Source organism: Anabrus simplex, chromosome 8 (genome assembly GCF_040414725.1).
Source record: "Anabrus simplex isolate iqAnaSimp1 chromosome 8, ASM4041472v1, whole genome shotgun sequence".
Lineage (NCBI taxonomy): Eukaryota > Metazoa > Arthropoda > Insecta > Orthoptera > Tettigoniidae > Anabrus > Anabrus simplex.
Window position 1 is genome coordinate 198,030,766 of NC_090272.1, and position 18,308 is coordinate 198,049,073.

The window sequence follows — 18,308 nt, forward strand, 5'->3', positions numbered from 1 at the left end:
TTTTTTGTCTGCAACGTGCCTGCTCAAAATGAGACACCTTCTGCAGTAGCTCTGCACCAAAGAACACGGTTTTGTGCAGTTGTTGCCCAGGTTTTAGCATTTATGTTGGTGCTATTCACAGTATTCTTAAGCTGGTCCTTATACAATTTCAAAGCAGCAACTTGCGGCCTTTTGCTACGACCAATCTCACTGTAGATAAGTTATTTAGGCAGTCTGCTATCATTCATGCTGGATGTGACCAACCCAATCTAAGCCGAAGAGTGATGATAAAAGCTTCTATGCTGTTCATTTGTGATTTGTCAAGATCTGCCACACTGCTTATATAGTCATCCCATATGATGTTGATACCATCATCATGTTATATTTATATTCCATGTTTCTATCTTTCTGATATTGTGTAGGTTTAGGATTTATATTTAGTGAGTTAATAATATATATTTCATTTTGTGTCAATAACCATCTTAATCCTAGCTGCTCATAAATCCTTAAGAAAAACGGGTACTTTAGCTAACACAACATAACTTCAAAAACTTCCAGATAAAACTTGCAGCTAATTTTTGGAAGGTGAGCTTCCTATATGACGTAGATGATTTCAGCCAACTTTCAAGGTAAGTTTTGATATGAGCTCACTGATTGTTACCTTGTTATAATTTTATAAATTATCCCATGATGAATAGCATAAGACAGCAAGGATAAAAGAAAGGACTAACAGATCCATTTTCTCAGAAAATGGCCAAGTTTCATTACAGATTAGGCACTCTGCAAGTGTATAAAACTACCTTGATGCGCATCTTTCCTATTTCACATGGAGAATCTAGATTGTCCAGAAAAATATGATAGATAGATTCAATACACCTGAAGACCAAATGGCCAAACCCTTTCATCGACCACACTTGATTAATTCAGAAATCAAAAATCAAGTTCTCAATATAACAATCCACAGTAACTTGAAGAAGGAAGAGCATACTCAAATTTATCAGTGTATCACTCAATTTTCATGCCAGTTTTGCTGTATCGGAGCAAAACAGAATGAACACAGACTGTCATTCGTAAGTTGGAGGTACAGTAGAGCATCAATAATCTGAACCGTTGAAAATCCAAACTTAAACCTTCAATTTTAATGAGTGCATTTGAAGTTTTGGCATGGTTCACTCTTAGCTCTGTCGACTCTGGTTACCTATGCTGTATGATGGAGTGGGAATGGCTGGATATCCATCGAAGGAAAGTGAAAGAATGCAAACCTCTTACACCTCTCCCTCTACCAATCCAATCCAATCAATGAAGATGAAGAAATGGCTGTCACAACACAGAGCTCAATAGATTTCTTTTTAAGATCAAAGAAACTTTCCTGTCATACTTTTGTTTGTAATACAATATGTAGGCCTATTCAGATCTTTAGAAAGTTAATACAGTATGTAATTAAAAATAGTTTTGTGTCGTTTTTGGTCTATGTTCAAGGATCCAAATGAATCAGTACTGTGGACACGGCTGAAAATTAGTGTACCAATGCTCTACTGTAATACATATTTAAGGTAAGAAATTGATTGTTGGTATAGGCAGGTTATAATGACAAGTATTATGCCTTTCTTTTTATCAGTTACTTTACTTTTAGAAATAAGATCTACTTTATAACAAGTGGTCTTTCTTTTTTTTTCCTACTTTATTCTACTCTAAGAACAATTCATTTGCTGTTTTATCAAATTTCTAACATCTATCATACTAAATACTCACTCTGGCCCTTCCTGTAGCATAACAGCTGGATTAAAGCTTGACTCTTCCATGTCCACATCATCTTTCTTTTCCTGTAAAATCAAATTAAGATAATTTATGTTGGTACTGAAACTAGGGGAGAGATCTTGGGTAAAACAAGGAGGGACAAGATAAGAAATGAAACATCCTACAGATCAACCCTCTAAAAGAAAATATGGAGAGAAATAGGCTTAAATTATTTGGCCACGTCAAAAGAATGGGACAAGAAAGATTACCAAGAAGAGTTCTGGAATGGACAGAATCTGGAAGAAGACCAAGTGGAAGACCACGGACAAGATGGAGGGATCAGGTGGAGGATGATGTAAATCAGAGAGGACTACAGTGGCAGACAGTGATAAACGATAGAATGTGGGAAAAAAGAGAAGATTGGAAGAGGCTCTGTGAACGACCTGCATAAGCAGAAACGTATCAGGAAGAAGAAGAAGAATTAAACTAGGAACCATTCATTAAACTTAATACTTAAGTAAGCAAGCAGTCACACGTGTACAGAAAGAGTTAAGTATAACAAACTGGCTTGCATGTTCTATGAAACAAGGTCACATCTGTTTATGATTCATGGTTGGCTGTATTTTTTGTTTTCTGATTTGTAAACAAACAGTCACATATATACTGGACGGTTTAATCACAACCTGGTTCGCGAGTTGTTTAACATTTCAAGAAGTTACTCATCATAAGATGAATACCAATGGAGCTGTACTAGAAATTCATGTCTTTGACACTTATGTCTCTTATTTTTTTTGTTTTATAAATATACAGAATATTTTAGGAAGGAAAAGATGCTTTTGTATAATTTTAAAGATTTTTAAATTTACAATACAGGTTTTCAAAGTTATAATCCTGTTCATGGGAATGTTATAAGACATTAGACGATGAATTATAACAGTTTAGTATTTTTATTTGCAAGATATTTTATATTATGTTGTAGCATGTAATTTGATCAAGACCGCAAAATATTTTGTCACTGATGAAGAGAATGTAATGGTGTTCTCAAAACATGTATGGCAGATTAAATTATATGTATTAAATAGTTTTATACTATTAATGACTAGGCAGACACATAACATCACCTATTTTTTTAGTGTTAAGATTATTACATAAAAGTCAATATGGACTTAAAGTACACTAAAATGGTCAAAATAATAAAATGAAGGCCAGTGGCATTTTGTGCAGCTCTACCATTATAAAGAAACTGTACAATATTTCAATGAATAAAATTGAGGATCCTCGACAGGAATGTCAAGCCTGTCCTCCTTTATGCATGGAAGACCTGGAAAGTTACAACGGGACTCACCAAGATGCTCCAAACATTCGTAAACCAGTAATTGTGTAGGATCCTAAACATTCATTGGCCAGACATGATCAGTAATGAAGATCTATGGGAAGTTACTGGGGAAACACCTATATGAAAGAGGATCAAGCAATGTAAGTGGAGGTGGATAGGACACATGTTGAGGAAGCAGGATGGAGCTATCAAGAAGCAAGCCCTGAAATGGAACCCTCAGGGACAATGAAATTGAGGTCAACCATGGCAGATCTGGAAGAGGTCTGTTCTAGAGGAGACAAGGCAGGGATGACCTCGGGAGACCTTCATCAGATGGCCTGGAGCAGAGTCTGTTGGCGAAAATTCATCAAAGCCGTATGCTCCTAAAGGATTCACAGGAGATATGTGAAGTAAGTGAAGTCAAGAAAGTAGAAGAAAGTGCAAAAACTATCAGGGAGTCAATTTAACGTATCAATATGCAAAGATTTTAGGAAAGATTCTGGAGAGATGGATTTGAACTGAAGTAGGAGGAGAGATAAGAGAAGAACAGTATGGCTTCAGCCCAGGAAGGTTCACAGTAGATCCCATTTTTGCCATAAGACAGTAACAAGGACAGCATTAATAATATGGAAATGATCTACTGATGGCCTTCTTGGATACTGAAAAAGCAGATGACACTGTAAGCAGAAGCAATATACAGAAGGTCATAAATAACAAAGAAACTGGGAAAAAGACTATATGGAGGGTAATGGAGATGTACCCATGGAACGTAAGTTGTGTGACAGTAGGAGGAGAGAAAATAGATTGGCTAGAACAGAAGAATGGTTTGAATCAAGGAAGTGCAATCTTGCCATTTATTTTAATTGCAGTATTGGATGATATAATGAGAATGGCAGAGGAAATTGGGAAAGTAAAGACAAAAGCAAGGGTGCCTGCAGATGACTTGATGGTGTGGGGAAATAGGAAGGAAGAATTTCAGGAGCAGTTGGATGCATGAGATGAAATAGTACAAGGACAAGGTATGAAATTTACTATAAAAGAGAGTGACATGGTGCTTACAACTAGGAAGGAGAATAGATAAAAGATGGAATGATGATTTTTGAGCAACAACTAAAGAAGGCAGAAAGCTTCAAGTACAGAGGCAGCTTACAAGAAAATGAAAGAATTTATAACAAAGTAAGTGAGCAGGAGAGACCAAAAGAAATATTTATAAAAAATGTTAGAAGCTTGGTGTGGAGAGAACATGTCCTCCAAAATAGTGATGTATCAGATGTACAATATCCCAATACTGAGACAGACTTCAGAAACTTTGGTAATAAAGAGAAGAGAGAAAAGCAGGATCCAGGCTAGTGAGATGTAAGTTTTGAGAAGTAGAACAGGAGTAAAAATTGGATAAGAAATGACCAGGTTAATCACCCAAGTAGAACCATTGCAGGACAGGATAGACAAATCAAAGTTTAAATGGTACGGACATGTGAAGATAACAGAGAAGAGGATATCCAGGAAGATGAATAAGATGGCAGTGCAAGGCAGGAAACCACGGGACAGATGGCTGGAAGGAGCAGGTGAGGACTGGACAAATGTGGTGACACAGAGATGGTGGGAAAGCAGGAGATGGAGAGGCTTATGTTCTAAATGGAACAAGCCAGTGGATGGAAGCTATGCAAGATGATGATGATGATGATGATGAGATAACACTTGATGTCTTATATTCTACTCATTCATAAACCTACCTCATTCTCATCTTCACATGATGATTCAGGGGAAGATTCTAAACCATCATCAGGTTCAGCAAGGTACTCCTTTTCTGACTCTGGTTCAGACTTTACCCATATATTAACCAGTCCATCACACTGCTGGACCTGCTAACAAAATATTTATTAGGCAAACAAGAATTCATGAATTTTGTATTATCAAATGAAGAGAGGACTGTATTCTGGAGCATATGAAGATAAGTTCTACAATATAGTGTAACTATTACAACCAAGGAGGGAGGGTGGGCAGTATCTGTCCTGAAAATGAGCCTGTATGCAGGTGTAGTGTAGAAAATGTAATCAGTAGTGTGTGAGCTACAGGAATATTGGGGATAGAGCAAACATCCAACTCTCCAATGACAGGATTTAACCACATGCAATTAAAATCCCAAGACTCAGCTGGAAATCTGACCCAGAACCTCATGTATAGAAGCCCATAATGCTGAATATTCAGTCACAAACTAAGACAGTAGGTCTATTGAGTCCACACACAGAAATCAAAGAAAACTAGAAGCTCCGGATATATTCGGCACCTTGGTGGTGGAGATTCTATGAGCTACAAGGCAGTAGTAGAAGTGAGCCCATACAAGGCTAAAGATATTTAAAAACTGGAGTGAACAGGATTAAACAGATTAGAAAAAAAGTTAATATCCTTTAACCTTTTAGCAACTGATACAAAAAGCATTATACTGACAGAAGCATCACTAAAATACTTCCTAACACACACACCTTAGCCTCTGCAATATTACCAGAAATGAGTTGGAAAAGCCCTTCAAAGGAGAAATGTTAGGCGGTAAAGGCAAACTAAAATCACATACTATAAATAAAAGTTTATGTAGAACAGGCAGCAAAGGATATAAAAAAGGAATTTGGAAAGGGAATCACAATCCAAGGAGAGGAATCAAAACCCTGAGATTTGCTGATGATATTGTTATTTTATGTGAGATCTGGAGAAATTGCTGAATGGTATGGACAGAGTCATAGGTAAGAAGTGCTAGATGAAACTAAATAAGTCCAAAACAAAAGAAATGGAGTGCAGTCAAACGAAGTTATCTGCCACAGGTAATATTCGATTAGTAGGAACTAAAGGAAGTAGACGAATATTGTTACTTTAGTAGTCATCATCATCATTCTAAACCATCTTCAGTTTCCTGGGTGTGGATATGAGCCTCCTCCATCTCATCCTGTCTTTGTACCATTCCTCCTCCACCAACTTGTCCCAATCATGACCTCTCAGCAGTACATCGTTCTTAAATAAATCTATCCATTTCCTTCGTGGCTTTCCTACGGGTCGTCTTCCTTCTACTTTTCTGTCAAATTCCTTCCTTTCAGTTCTGTTAACTGGCATCCTCTTCATGTGACCGAACCACTTCAAGTCTTGATACCTGAATCTTATTGAGGAAAGAATCATCTATTCCTACTTCTTCTCTAATTTTCTCATTCCTAATCTTGTCTTTCCTGGTTTTCTCGATCATAGTGCGTAGGAATTTCATTTCAGCTGCCTGGAGTTTGCAATTATCTCAATGGGACAGTGTTGTGGTTTCAAGACTGTATGTAAGTATTGGTGTATAATAGGACTTGTACAATGTCATTTTTGTTTTCATAGGTATTTGCTCATCGCACAACAGGTGTCTTACCTGGTGGTAAAATTGTGTTGCCTTATCCTTTTAATAACTGATACAAAAAGCATTATATCGACAGAAGCATCACTAATATACTTCCTAACACACCCTAGCCTCAGTAATATTACCAGAAGTGAGTTGGAAACTCCCTTCAAAGGAGAAATGTTAGGTGGTAAAGGCAAACTAACATCACCTGTACTTGTACCATTCCTCCTCGACTAACTTGTTCCAATCATGACCTCTCAGCAGTACATCATTCTTAACTAAATCTATCCATTTCCTTCGTGGCCTTCCCACGGGTTGTTTTCCTTTTACTTTTTTGTAGTACTTCAGTAGTAAAATAACAAATGATGGCAGAAGTAAGGAATACATAAAATCCAGACTAGCACACACCAGGAAGGCCTTTGTAAAGAAAAGAAATTTGCTCACTTTGAACATTGTTATAGGAATTAGAAAAATGTTTTTTATGACTTTAACCTGGAACGTGGCACTGTATGAAGTGAAACATGGACGAGAACTAGCTCAGAAAGAAAGAAAGAGAGTAGAAGCTTTTGAAATGTGGTATTACAGAAAAATGCTGAAGGTGGGATGAATAGATCAAATCACGAATGAAGAGATACTGAATCGAATTGGTGAGAGGAGATAGATCGATTAGACTAAATTTGACAAGAAGAGACGGAATGATTGGACACATCTTAAGACAACCAGGACTTCTTCAGTTGATTTTTGAGGGAAGAGTAGGTTGTAAGAACGGTAGAGGTTGACCAAGGTATGAGCATGTCAAGCAGATAAGCGCAGATGTATGATGTAAAGTTATGTAGAAATGAAAAGGTTAGCACAGGAGAGGGTAACATGGAAAGCTGCATTAAACCAGTCTATGGACTGATGACTCAAACAATAACACAATTTGGAATGGCACTGATGAATACTACAAATGATGTGAAAGAAATTAGTGAAGACTTATGGACTTCCCTGTACATTTTACTGCAGGCAACAAAGAGGCGCTCCATGGTAAATGCCCCAATGGTGAAGGCAGTTGGTGTTCCTTACAAAAAGCGGTTGCATCTAGCACACTGGATAAATACGAACCTAAAAGCAGACTACCCTGATCATGTACTTGAAGGTGTGAAGCTAGTGCACTCCAAATTTAGAGATCCTGCCATGCTAAGGCATTGCTTCCATAGCAAAATGAAAACTTTGAATGGTATGACATGGAAGACGCCCAAAAATTGGTTATATCAGACTGAAAACATTGCGTGTTTGTGTTGTGGATGCTATTTCCCATTATAATTGTGGCCCAGATATAGAACTGAAAATTCTGATGCGGTTGTGTGTTAGTATTGCTAAACACACTCGAACAAATATGGAGTTGTCTAAAGCTATAGAGACGGTATCGCCTACAAAGCACCTGAGAGCAGAAAACAAGGAGGAGGTACTTGAGAAAAAGAAGAAGGTTGACCAAAATACAACATGAGATTGTACATCATATGAGGCAGAAGGTTTCTGAAACCAATGTAAAACTTTGAGGATTTTTCTGGAAAATATGTTTTTCTTCCATGCTTTCAGTATTTACAAAAATCATAATATTAGACCTAATTGTCCTATTTCAATGAATATTCTTGTAAATGAAAGCCAAAGGCTTACTCCAGGGCACTAATTTCAGATATCTAACTAATGTTATAACGTCTAACAGACAATGTGATTTGTTCCTGAACACTCACCTAAAAATTTGTATCCACTAAAGTAATATGCCACCAGGAGACACAATTCCACCCAGGCTCATGCATTTAAGGTTTATGCACAACCTAAATGTGTTGTGAATGAGTGCAAACAAATTTGAGGAATGTCAATTTTAGGAGCCATGATATTTGAAACAGTATAATACAAACAGAGTAATTTGTTATTAATAAACTATGCAATGATTTTTTGGTTATATCTATACTGATATTTCTACTTTTTTCTTGCTCATTCAAATAACCTAAACTCCAAACTTAAAAAAAAAAAAAAAAAAAAAGAATGTTGGGGGAGTAAATGCAACTCACTGAAGGTTGACCCTCCTCTGGATCTTCCGGCTCTGTTTTGACGGTCATGTTCTGTTCTGATGTTGAGGAATCATTCACAGCTGAAAAAGAAATTTGAAACAAACTTATGAAATTGTTCATGTAAAATGTTTAATATTCTTTAGCTCCTTATTTATATAATGCTTAGAAACTAGATTTCATATGACAGAAATAAATAGGTAAAAGGACAATTTACAACAATAAAATAATTGAGGGAAGAATATGTCACAGAGTGAAACAGATACATTAGATCGCTTCAGGAACAGCAGAGAAGAGGAGATGATTAAGGGAGGTATTTCAACTGGGCTATACAGTTTAAGAGAAAATATCCATGAATGCCAGTTCTTATCATTTGAAGATCACAAGGTCAGGTTGTAATATAAACTGAGAGAGCATTTTGCAATCAACAGTCTCAATTTTAATACTTTCAAAACAAAGAATAAAATACTCCACAGCCATCACAATCTGAAATCAATGCATCTGATGACTGAGTATATAACTTCAACTTAAGAGACTGTGAGATGGTCACATTTGATGGAATAATACACTCTCTTCCAAGACAACAGTCTGTAGTTGTAGGATTAAACAGTTCTTCTGATCAACTAATCAGGAGACACACTAATGATGAATGGTTTTTTCACACCATTCAGTTCACTAAGTATAATATGAGCCTGCCAACGAGTGCCTCAATAGAAACATTTTAAAAATAAATTCTTATGAAAAAGAACAAAGAGTCCATCTGAACATTTCAAGTTCTTCAATGAGAATGGCTTCAGTTTTTTCAAACACATACTTGTTCAGAAACTTACGTTAAAAGATTGCTTATAAATGGTATGGAATACAGATTAGTTATATTCATACAGTGATATTGAATTCTTCCATACATCTTCCTTTTAATTCTTCAATTATCATTCTGTATGTATGTCCATCCCTTGTCCCATTTCTCTACGGGTTCAGGTATGAAGTGAGATGAATCTTTGTAGTGAGTGTTTAGGACTGGATGGCCTTCCTGATATCATCCTCCAGAGGAGTTAATGAGATGAAATGGACGACAGATTCAATTATCATTCTATATTCTTTATAACTCTATAACACTATTAAAAACATTTTATGTTCAGTTAAGAGGCTTGGCGTAACACTGGAATTCTCCAGTATACATTCTGAAGGTAAACAATCCCTTTCCTGGCAAACAAAATAGTATAAAATATAGAATAAAGTATTGAGTGTTTCAACATACCTGACTTGATAACCTTCCAAACAAATTAAAGAAATAAGTGTACACTGAATCTTTAATCTGCAAAATGAAATCGGGAAATTTCTTTGCCACAAAATCAAATTGCCATTATTTATAAATAATTCTTGGTTTGTTATTATAAACTAATGCATAGGGTGTCAAAATAAACAGTCTGTGAGGTCAGTACACAAAGAAGATTTAACAAGGAAAAGCAGTTGAAACTACTGAAAATCATTATTTGTTACTAATAATCATATGGTTTGAGCTATATTTCTATAACTGTGAAGCTTATCAGGAATCAAAATTTGGTAAGTACTAACCTTCCTCCATTTCAGTCTTAAATCTTTCTCCAAGGATCTCTACTATATAGCAATGTAACCTTCTTCATACATGCCCAACAGCAAAAGTCTCAGAATTATGGTCAAAATCATAATCATGGGAGAATGATGTTCTGCAACATATGAAACACAGATTGTACTGAAGCAGAAGGGGCTCAATCAGTAAGAATTGTGAGAATATAAATCAAGCTGGCTAAGAAAAATACAATTAAGACACCTCATTTAAGCTATGACATAAAAGACAAATACTTAGATGTGAGCAACATTTAAAAACAAATTTACCATTCTCTTAAATCAACTAAAGAGAAACTGTCTGAGATGAAATTATCAACCAGGGAGGATTTGAATAGAACAAGAAAGGAAGATAGGGGAAATGCTAATTATAAAGGAATAGGTACAGTCTGTTCCTGAGAAGACAACAACTGCGGGGTGAAATGGAGGGCAGGGTCACCAGTTTTCCTCCTACATTCTATCCTTGCCATACCAACCTCTTCACTATAAGCTATTTCAAAAGTATCACCTGCCAGCTTCAGATCATTGTCAAACAGTCTTCCTTGGTTTGGTTTGTCTGTTTGTTTGTTATCCTTGCTACCAAAACTTAAAGCAATGAAATCCAAGTAGCATGTGCTGTCTTCCCAGTAAAGATTATATACTACGTAGCTTATACAGGATGTTTCAAAAAGAATATACATATTTCGAATGCATATATTTATTAAACTGTAAGACATACAAAAACGAAACTTTACACACATATTTACAAACCTCTGAAGTTCAGATTACAGATGTTCGATATGTCCTCCATCAGGGACATGAACAATATCACATTGATGCTCAAATTCCTCCCATATCGGGCAAGCATGTCCTTTGTCACTGATGTTATGGCAGTACGGATCTGGTTCTGCAACTCTTCCAGGTTCTGTGGGAGTGGTGGTACATAAACATTGTCTTTAATGAAACCCCACACAAAGAAGTCATAGGGTGTCAAATCCGGTGACCGTGGAGCCCAGCTGAGACATGATAAGTCACCAGCTCCTTGATGACCAATCCAATGGTTCGGTAGAGTTTCACTCAGATATTCACGCACTTGGCAACTCCAATTCGAACATTGTGTTTGTTCACCTGACCTCTAACATGGAAAGTCACTTCATCTTGTTGAAAAATTAAGTTGTCTTCATGCAGCATCGGAAACAACCAGTTTTGTAACATAGCGAGATACTGCTGACCGTTAACCGTGTTTCCATCAAGGAAGAATTGGCCATAAACAGATGATCGGGATATCGCACAAAACACATTGACTTTGGGCGAATCTCGTACATGTTCAATGACTGCATGTGGGTTCTGTAGGCCCAAAATTCGAACATTGTGTTTGTTCACCTGACCACTAACATGGAAAGTCACTTCATCACTGAACACGATGTATTGTGTGAAAGTGTTATCATTGTCAATAACATCAAGAATCTTGTTACAAAATGCCACACGTTTGAGTTTGTCATCAGGACGCAGAGCTTGTAACAGCTGTAACTTGTACGGCTTCATAACCAATCGATCTCTCAAAACATATTACATGTTATAAATCTCATTTTTGGTCTGTATTGAAAATTTACAGTTCATCAACAATAAAGGTGTTTTAATTTAATCCACCTATTCAATACTTTTATTTCTACTTATAGTGGTTACACAAATAGACTCACATTTTTTAAATGGGACATGTTTCGCCCTCAATTAAGGGCATCTTCAGCCTAAAAACAATCAAGAGTACAACTAATATTAAAAGTAGAAGCTAAAAGTTTAGCCAGTTATTAAAATTCGGGACATAAAAATGTGAAAAATGATACAATATATAAAGATGCTAATGTAAACACTGTCAATGATTAAACTAAAATCTTGTCGGTGACTAAAACTTCTTCCATTAAAATTCCAATTAAAACAATTCATTTAAAATGTTAGTGGAAAACCAAAGTAGTAATAATATAAAGCCAACGACATGAGGGCGTGAACATAACATAACTGTGAGTCTATTTGTGTAACCACTATAAGTGGAAATAAAAGTATTGAATAGGTGGGATTAAATTAAAACACCTTTATTGTTGTTGAGTCTCAAAACATGCCAAATTGTTGTTGTAGACAGTTGTAACTCCCGACTGGCACGAGTTGATTTCGAAGGAGTATGTCAGAAAGCAGTTTCAATTCGTGCAACATTTTCTTCAGGAATACGAGGGCGACCAGGAATCTTACCTTTACATACACATTCTGTATCTACAAACTGTCGATACCATCTGCGAATGTTCCACCCATTCGGAGGATCAATTTGGTACCTCCACCTGAAATGTCTTTGCACTGTAATCATGGAATTACACTTCGCAAACTCGAGAACACAAAATGATTTCTGCTGCGGAGTAGCCTTTTTAACATATGAAGGTTACCAAGCAAAACAGAAGGCAACTGACATCTAGCGGCTATTAATATAAACTAGACTATGTATTCGTTTCTTCAAAAGCCGAGGCGCAGCGATCGATAGTTTGGACAAAATAATACTTTGTAATACGTGTAGTCTTTTTGAAACACCCTGTATTACCCGACACTGTATTGATTGTTTACTTTTAGGTATTTTATTGCTTGTTAATTATACGTGAAGCAGTTTTTTTTGTAATTTCTTTATTGTGATGTTGACTAATATTTTTGGAACTATTTTGTACTTTTAAGAGTTATTGTTGTGTGTTTAATTTCAAGTTTCACTTATAGATTATTTTACTTCTCGTTAATTAAACTGATATCAGTCAGTTTGGACATTTTATTAATCACTAGTTCTCACCATGCCTATGCAGCTTAACTGGTACTTAACAGCATCCAGAGTGCCACAATACATCCAAGTGACCATGAAAACTATGGATTTGATGCTAATATTAGTAGTTTTTATTATTATTCTTGTATCATTTCCTCCCCTAGGATTGCTAGGGGTGTTTAATCCCATCAGTATCTTTTGACATTGATTGATAGTTTATGAACTCTTTTGTATTTTTAGAGATATTGTTATGTATAGAATTTTTTGTTTTGGTTTCAGATTATTTAGTTTCACATTACAGCATCCCCTTGTGACCGCCCCAATGTTCTGGGAAGCTGTTGATTCTTTCAAACAAATAATATAAATAAGTTATAACATAACGTGCTTACACGTCGCATTATAGATATGATGTACACTATTCCAACTCTCACTAGGACTGTCACCAATAAGCTATGGTACCCTGAAAACTGTGAAATCAACACTAATCTCAGTCAATTTGGCGTTTTCCTTTTCATCCCTTCTGAATCACCATGTCGATGGGTGCTGAACTTGGAACTGCACAATGTCTGGAGGGTCACTATTCATCCCAGTGATCCCGAAAACCATGGATTCGGCATTAATATTTATTTAAATGTTTACAGTATCTTTTCGAGAATTCATATCCGTAACAAATTCAGTTGAGACCTGTTCTGGAACACACTCACATACATAAATCCATAATCTCGTACATTTTAGACGTATTTTAAAATCAAACCTTCACACCCCCTTGCCGATGGGGGAATGACTTTCAACTGAAAGGCATCTGGAGTGTCAGTATTCATCTAGGAGACCCCAATAACTACAAAATTTGTTTTCTATTACTCTTATACTTCACCCTCTTTCCACCCCACCCAGTGGGGTGCACACACATACATCCATAATCTCGGCCATTTTGGACTTTTTTCATCCTTTATCCCCCATACCGATGGGGGCTGAACTTGGATTTAAAACGACATGCAGATTGTCACTGTTCATCTGAGCGACCCCAAAACCTACGGATTTGACACAACTTTTGATTATTTTTATATGCTGCCCCCTTCCCACCTCCACCCCTAGGCGTGGCATACCCCCACAGTGCGTTTTTCTAGTCAGTCATACACGTAGTACAATCTCTCCTTGGCCTAGCCTACACTGACGCACGTTGTTGGATATGTTCTTTTGCCATTCTTCAAGAAATATATTTTTGAGGAGAAAGTTAAAAAATATTGGCAAAGAAAAAAGTCTAACAACATTATGCACGCACCGAGCGCTGGTCTGTGTTCCTTCCACAATCACCAAAGGTGAACAAGAGTTGTAGCTTGTCCCACCCCAGACCATAAGGCCTGGGGTGGGGCCAGTGCATATTTGACAAATGCACTCTACAAGACAGCACTCCCTTATGCGTCATAAACCGTCACTTGTGTGCAGGCAGAATTTTCTTTTATCACTTAAGGTCTTATGGCGACGATGGGATAGGAAAGGCCTAGGAGTTGGAAGGAAGTGGCCGTGGCCTTAATTATGGTACAGCCCCGGCATTTGCCTGGTGTGAAAATGGTAAACCACGGAAAACCATCTTCAAGGCATGTCAAAAATGTCAAAAAACATATCAGATGTAAGGCTGCCGACAGTGAGACTCGAACCCACTATCTCCCGATTACTGGATACTGGCCGCACTTAAGCGACTGCAGCTATCGAGCTCGGTAACATCAACTGTTGCGAACCAGTTACTAGCAGTGGGACTATGGGAACGCACAACTCTAGCCTGTCTTCCATTTACGCTACAGCACTGACGTGCACGGATTGACTGGTGCCGTCAGGGGATCACCTGGAGAAGAGAATGGTACGCTGTGGTCTTCAGTGATAAAAGCAAATTCTGCCTGCACATTGTGGTACGGCTGTAAAGTAGAGGGCATGTAAGTCTCTTATAAGACCCCAACTAGAAAATGGTTCCAGTGCATGGAACGCTCACCAGGATTACTTGACTCGAGAACTGGAAAAAAATCCAAAGAAAGCAGCACAATTTGTTGTGGGTGATTTCCGACAAAAGAGTAGTGTGGAAAATTGTAAATTCCCATGGTGGGTGCAGGGTAAACCAGAAGAAATGGGGTTTCGAAGTGGACAGTACATTGTGTGTATGTGGAGAAGAGCAGACCACAGCCCATTTGCTGCAATGCAGTTCATGCCCATTCAGCTGCACAACAGAAGACCTGGTTAAAGCCAAATGCACTTGATGTTGCAAGGTTTTGGGCTCACATTGTTTAATGTGGCTCTTCGCCATTGGAGTATTTATATTATGTTTTATGTTTTTCCTTATCTTTAATTTTAAACTTATGTATGCTTCTGACACGATATAAATAAATACCAATGGGAATGTACAATTTTCCATTCGGAATTGCTAGGCGGGCAATAATTCCATTGTGGAGATTTATTTCCCGTATGCAGTTATCAGACTGAGCCTCTTATAAGGGCTTCTGATTAGTTCACCTACATACATCCCAGCGTCAGTGGGTAGGGTCTGACAAATCCCACTCTGATGAGTCTAGTGTCAGACCTAAGATGAAACGCTGGTTAATAGAGCAAACGCTTGAAAAGCCTTACATCTGATATGTTTTGAGAAAAGAGTAGTGTTACGAAAATGTTGGAAAGTTTGGGCTGGAAAGACTTGGGAAAAGGAGACGAGTTGCTCAATTAAGTGGTATGGTCCGACCCTGTCAGTGGAGAGATGGCATGGTATGACATTAGTAGACGAATAAGTTTAAGTGGTGTTTTTAAACGTAGGAAAGATCACAATATAAAGATACATTTGAATTTTAAAAGGACAAATTGGGGCAAATGTTGTTAATAGAAAGATGGGTTAGGGATTGTAATAATTTACCAGGGAAGATTTTCAGTTAATTTCCATTTTCTTGGCAATTGTTGAAGAAAAGACGAGGTAAACAACAAATAGAGAATCTACCACCTGGCTGATTGCCCTAAATGCAAATCAGTGGTGACTCCTTACCTAACCTTCAAGCCTATTCAGTTCATTCCAAACTGTAGCCCAATCAGTTCAGTCTTGGAAATGCATATTTTCCTATTCCATTTGCACACTTTCTTTTCAAACTCCAAGAAATTAGATTGTAAAATTTAGTAAATTTCCATCCAACACAATCCCTATCTTCCATATCATTGTAGCTAGCGATATATCACCTATGTTAACTATGAACAGTTTGAATACAATATTAGAAATACTTTAACCTTCATTGCCTTAAAATGGGAGTTCTTCCTCTTGGTAATTTATTGAACTTTGCTTTTAGCGGTTACTGGTAAGAGTGTTTACTTCCGTGGTAAAGGAAATTGATGGAAACGACCTTCTGTTGCAATAGCCGTCGTGACAAACATCAAATCAACGTACACATGGAAAGATTTTCTAGACGTCCAGTTCAACAGCAAACTTCTACTTGCATATAACTACAAGTCATTGCAATATGGCAGCGAGAGCGTTAAAAATCCGCAACTAAGAATTAAGAGCAATGACCAACAAATGAAAGAAATAATCATCTTTTTAATCACACAGACGTGGTGATCAACGAAGAGAAAATATGGTCTTTACTAAGGACAATGGACTCTTCCCTGGTACAACCGAATAAGTTTTTAGACGATTTGGGAGCCGAACACCAATACTCTTCTTTCTTTTACTCCTTCGCTCTTTGAATTCTAGTTTTTCAGAAATGTTTGCTTTCATGTAACCTTTTAATATTGCCCGTACAAACCATAATTTCCTGGCCTCATAACATTTAAATGCTCTCATATAAATGCAGTTCTTTAAAAAAGTATAAAGTAGTTGAACACTCCATATTTTTCACATTTTTCAGTCACATACAAGGCTTACCATCAGCCTGGTGTCACAAAAAATTATACCACAGGTACAATACTTTCGCACCTTGTGCGACACATACTGTACTTGAATGTTAAGTAACGAAACTGGTTATTTGATATATTAATAAATAATTGAATTAACTATTTAATTACGTACCGTACTCCGCCTGTTTTTCACACCGACGAAAATCTTGATTCTAACTCACGAAAGCCTTATTTAAGTGACTGATTAAGAGAGCAAGATTCGGTATCGGTACCCTCCGGGCATTTCTTATTCCCGTTCATTTGTCTACTTACAGCACTGTACCTATGGCATTTGAATTTACTACCTCGTTTTCATTTTTCCAGTACCCATAAAATGTAATGGAAAATAACAATTGACATGATGTGGATAGAATCTTTGATATTAGTTACATGTGTGCATCTCTCCTCACAGTGTGGTCAGGGGAACAATGAGGTAATAGCGGTAAGATTACATCAAAAGTGGATATTATTTCTTATACTCTCTCGAAATACCTTTTCTAATGCCATGAATCAGAATAGGAAACACATCATAGATACACCCGTTAGTTACGAACTGTATGTTTAAAAAAAAAAAATATATATATATAAATTAAAAAAAAAAAAAAAAATCAGTTAACACTGATTTGCATTTATGGCAGTCGCCCAGGTGTCGTATTCCCTGTGTTGTTTCTTAACCTTTTCTTAAATGTTTGCAAAGAATTTGGAAATTTATTGAACTTCTCCCTTGGTAAATTATTCCAATCCCTAATCTCCCCTACCTATAAAAGAATATTTGCCCCAATTTGTTCTCTTGAATTCCAACTTTAACTTCATACATTACGTCATATTAGACACACAAGCAGCAGCCGCGGAGCCTGTGCCGGCGGAACCGATCCTGGACTTATACCAAATACCAAAGAGTATTTGCTTGATATTCTGTAATAACATGTGTGTTGTGTTTGAGTCATCAGTCCATAGACTGGTTTGATGCAGCCCTCCATACCACCCTATCCTGTGCTAACCTTTTCATTTCTACGCAACTATTGCATCCTATATCTGCTCTAATCTGTTTGTCATATTCATACCTTGGTCTACCCCTACCGTTCTTACCACCTACACTTCCTTCAAAAACCAACTGAACAAGTCCTGGGTGTCTTAAGATGTGTCCTACCATTCTATCTCTTCTTCTCGTCAAATTTAGCCAAATCGATCTCCTCTCACCAATTCGATTCAGTATCTCTTCATTCGTGATTCGATCTATCCATCTCACCTTCAGCATTCTTCTGTAACACCACATTTCAAAAGCTTCTATTCTCTTTCTTTCTGAGCTAGTTATCGTCCATGTTTCATTTCCATACAATGCCACGCTCCACACGAAAGTCTTCAAAAACATCTTTCTAATTCCGATCTGAAATAACATACGTCACGTGATATGAGAGAGACCGCCGTATAAGAATGAAGAAGAAAGTAAGTGGTGATCACTGATCAGTGTTCGAGGTAATTAGTACTGTGTTGAATTTCGGCATGGTAACATAATATTGTCGGACCGGAATGCTTTGAACAATTAACAAATCTGTGCTGATTTGAAAAAAAAAAAAAAAAGCGTCG

The 18,308-nt window shown here is 37.1% G+C and overlaps 2 protein-coding genes across 10 annotated transcripts in view; one reads left to right on the forward strand and one right to left on the reverse strand.

Moving 5' to 3' along the window:
- The window catches only part of LOC136878968 (zinc finger protein OZF), a 33,100-nt gene extending 15,057 nt beyond the window's left edge, over window positions 1–18,043 (reverse strand). For 3 of the 9 annotated variants that reach the window (XR_011018634.1, XM_067152617.2, XM_067152615.2), the window contains exons 1-5: window positions 16,855–16,951; window positions 10,022–10,152; window positions 8,450–8,529; window positions 4,765–4,896; window positions 1,732–1,802 (exon numbers count right to left, since the gene is read on the reverse strand). Coding sequence is in view for 8 of the 9 variants with exons in the window: in XM_067152617.2 (XP_067008718.2) it covers window positions 1,732–1,802; window positions 4,765–4,896; window positions 8,450–8,529; window positions 10,022–10,031 (293 nt within the window). In the remaining variant the exon portion in view is untranslated. Of the gene's footprint in view, window positions 1–1,731; window positions 1,803–4,764; window positions 4,897–8,449; window positions 8,530–10,021; window positions 10,153–13,210; window positions 13,291–16,710; window positions 16,804–16,854; window positions 16,952–17,213; window positions 17,244–17,536; window positions 17,600–17,970 lie in introns of those variants that run through there. The other 6 variants (XM_068228893.1, XM_068228892.1, XM_068228895.1 and 3 more) reach the window with 6 other exon arrangements.
- LOC136878969 (zinc finger protein 577-like) overlaps window positions 17,116–18,308 on the forward strand; it is a 52,087-nt gene continuing 50,894 nt past the window's right edge. The window contains exon 1 of the mRNA XM_068228897.1: window positions 17,116–17,154. The gene's annotated coding sequence lies outside the window, so the exon portion shown is untranslated. The remainder of the gene's footprint in view (window positions 17,155–18,308) is intronic.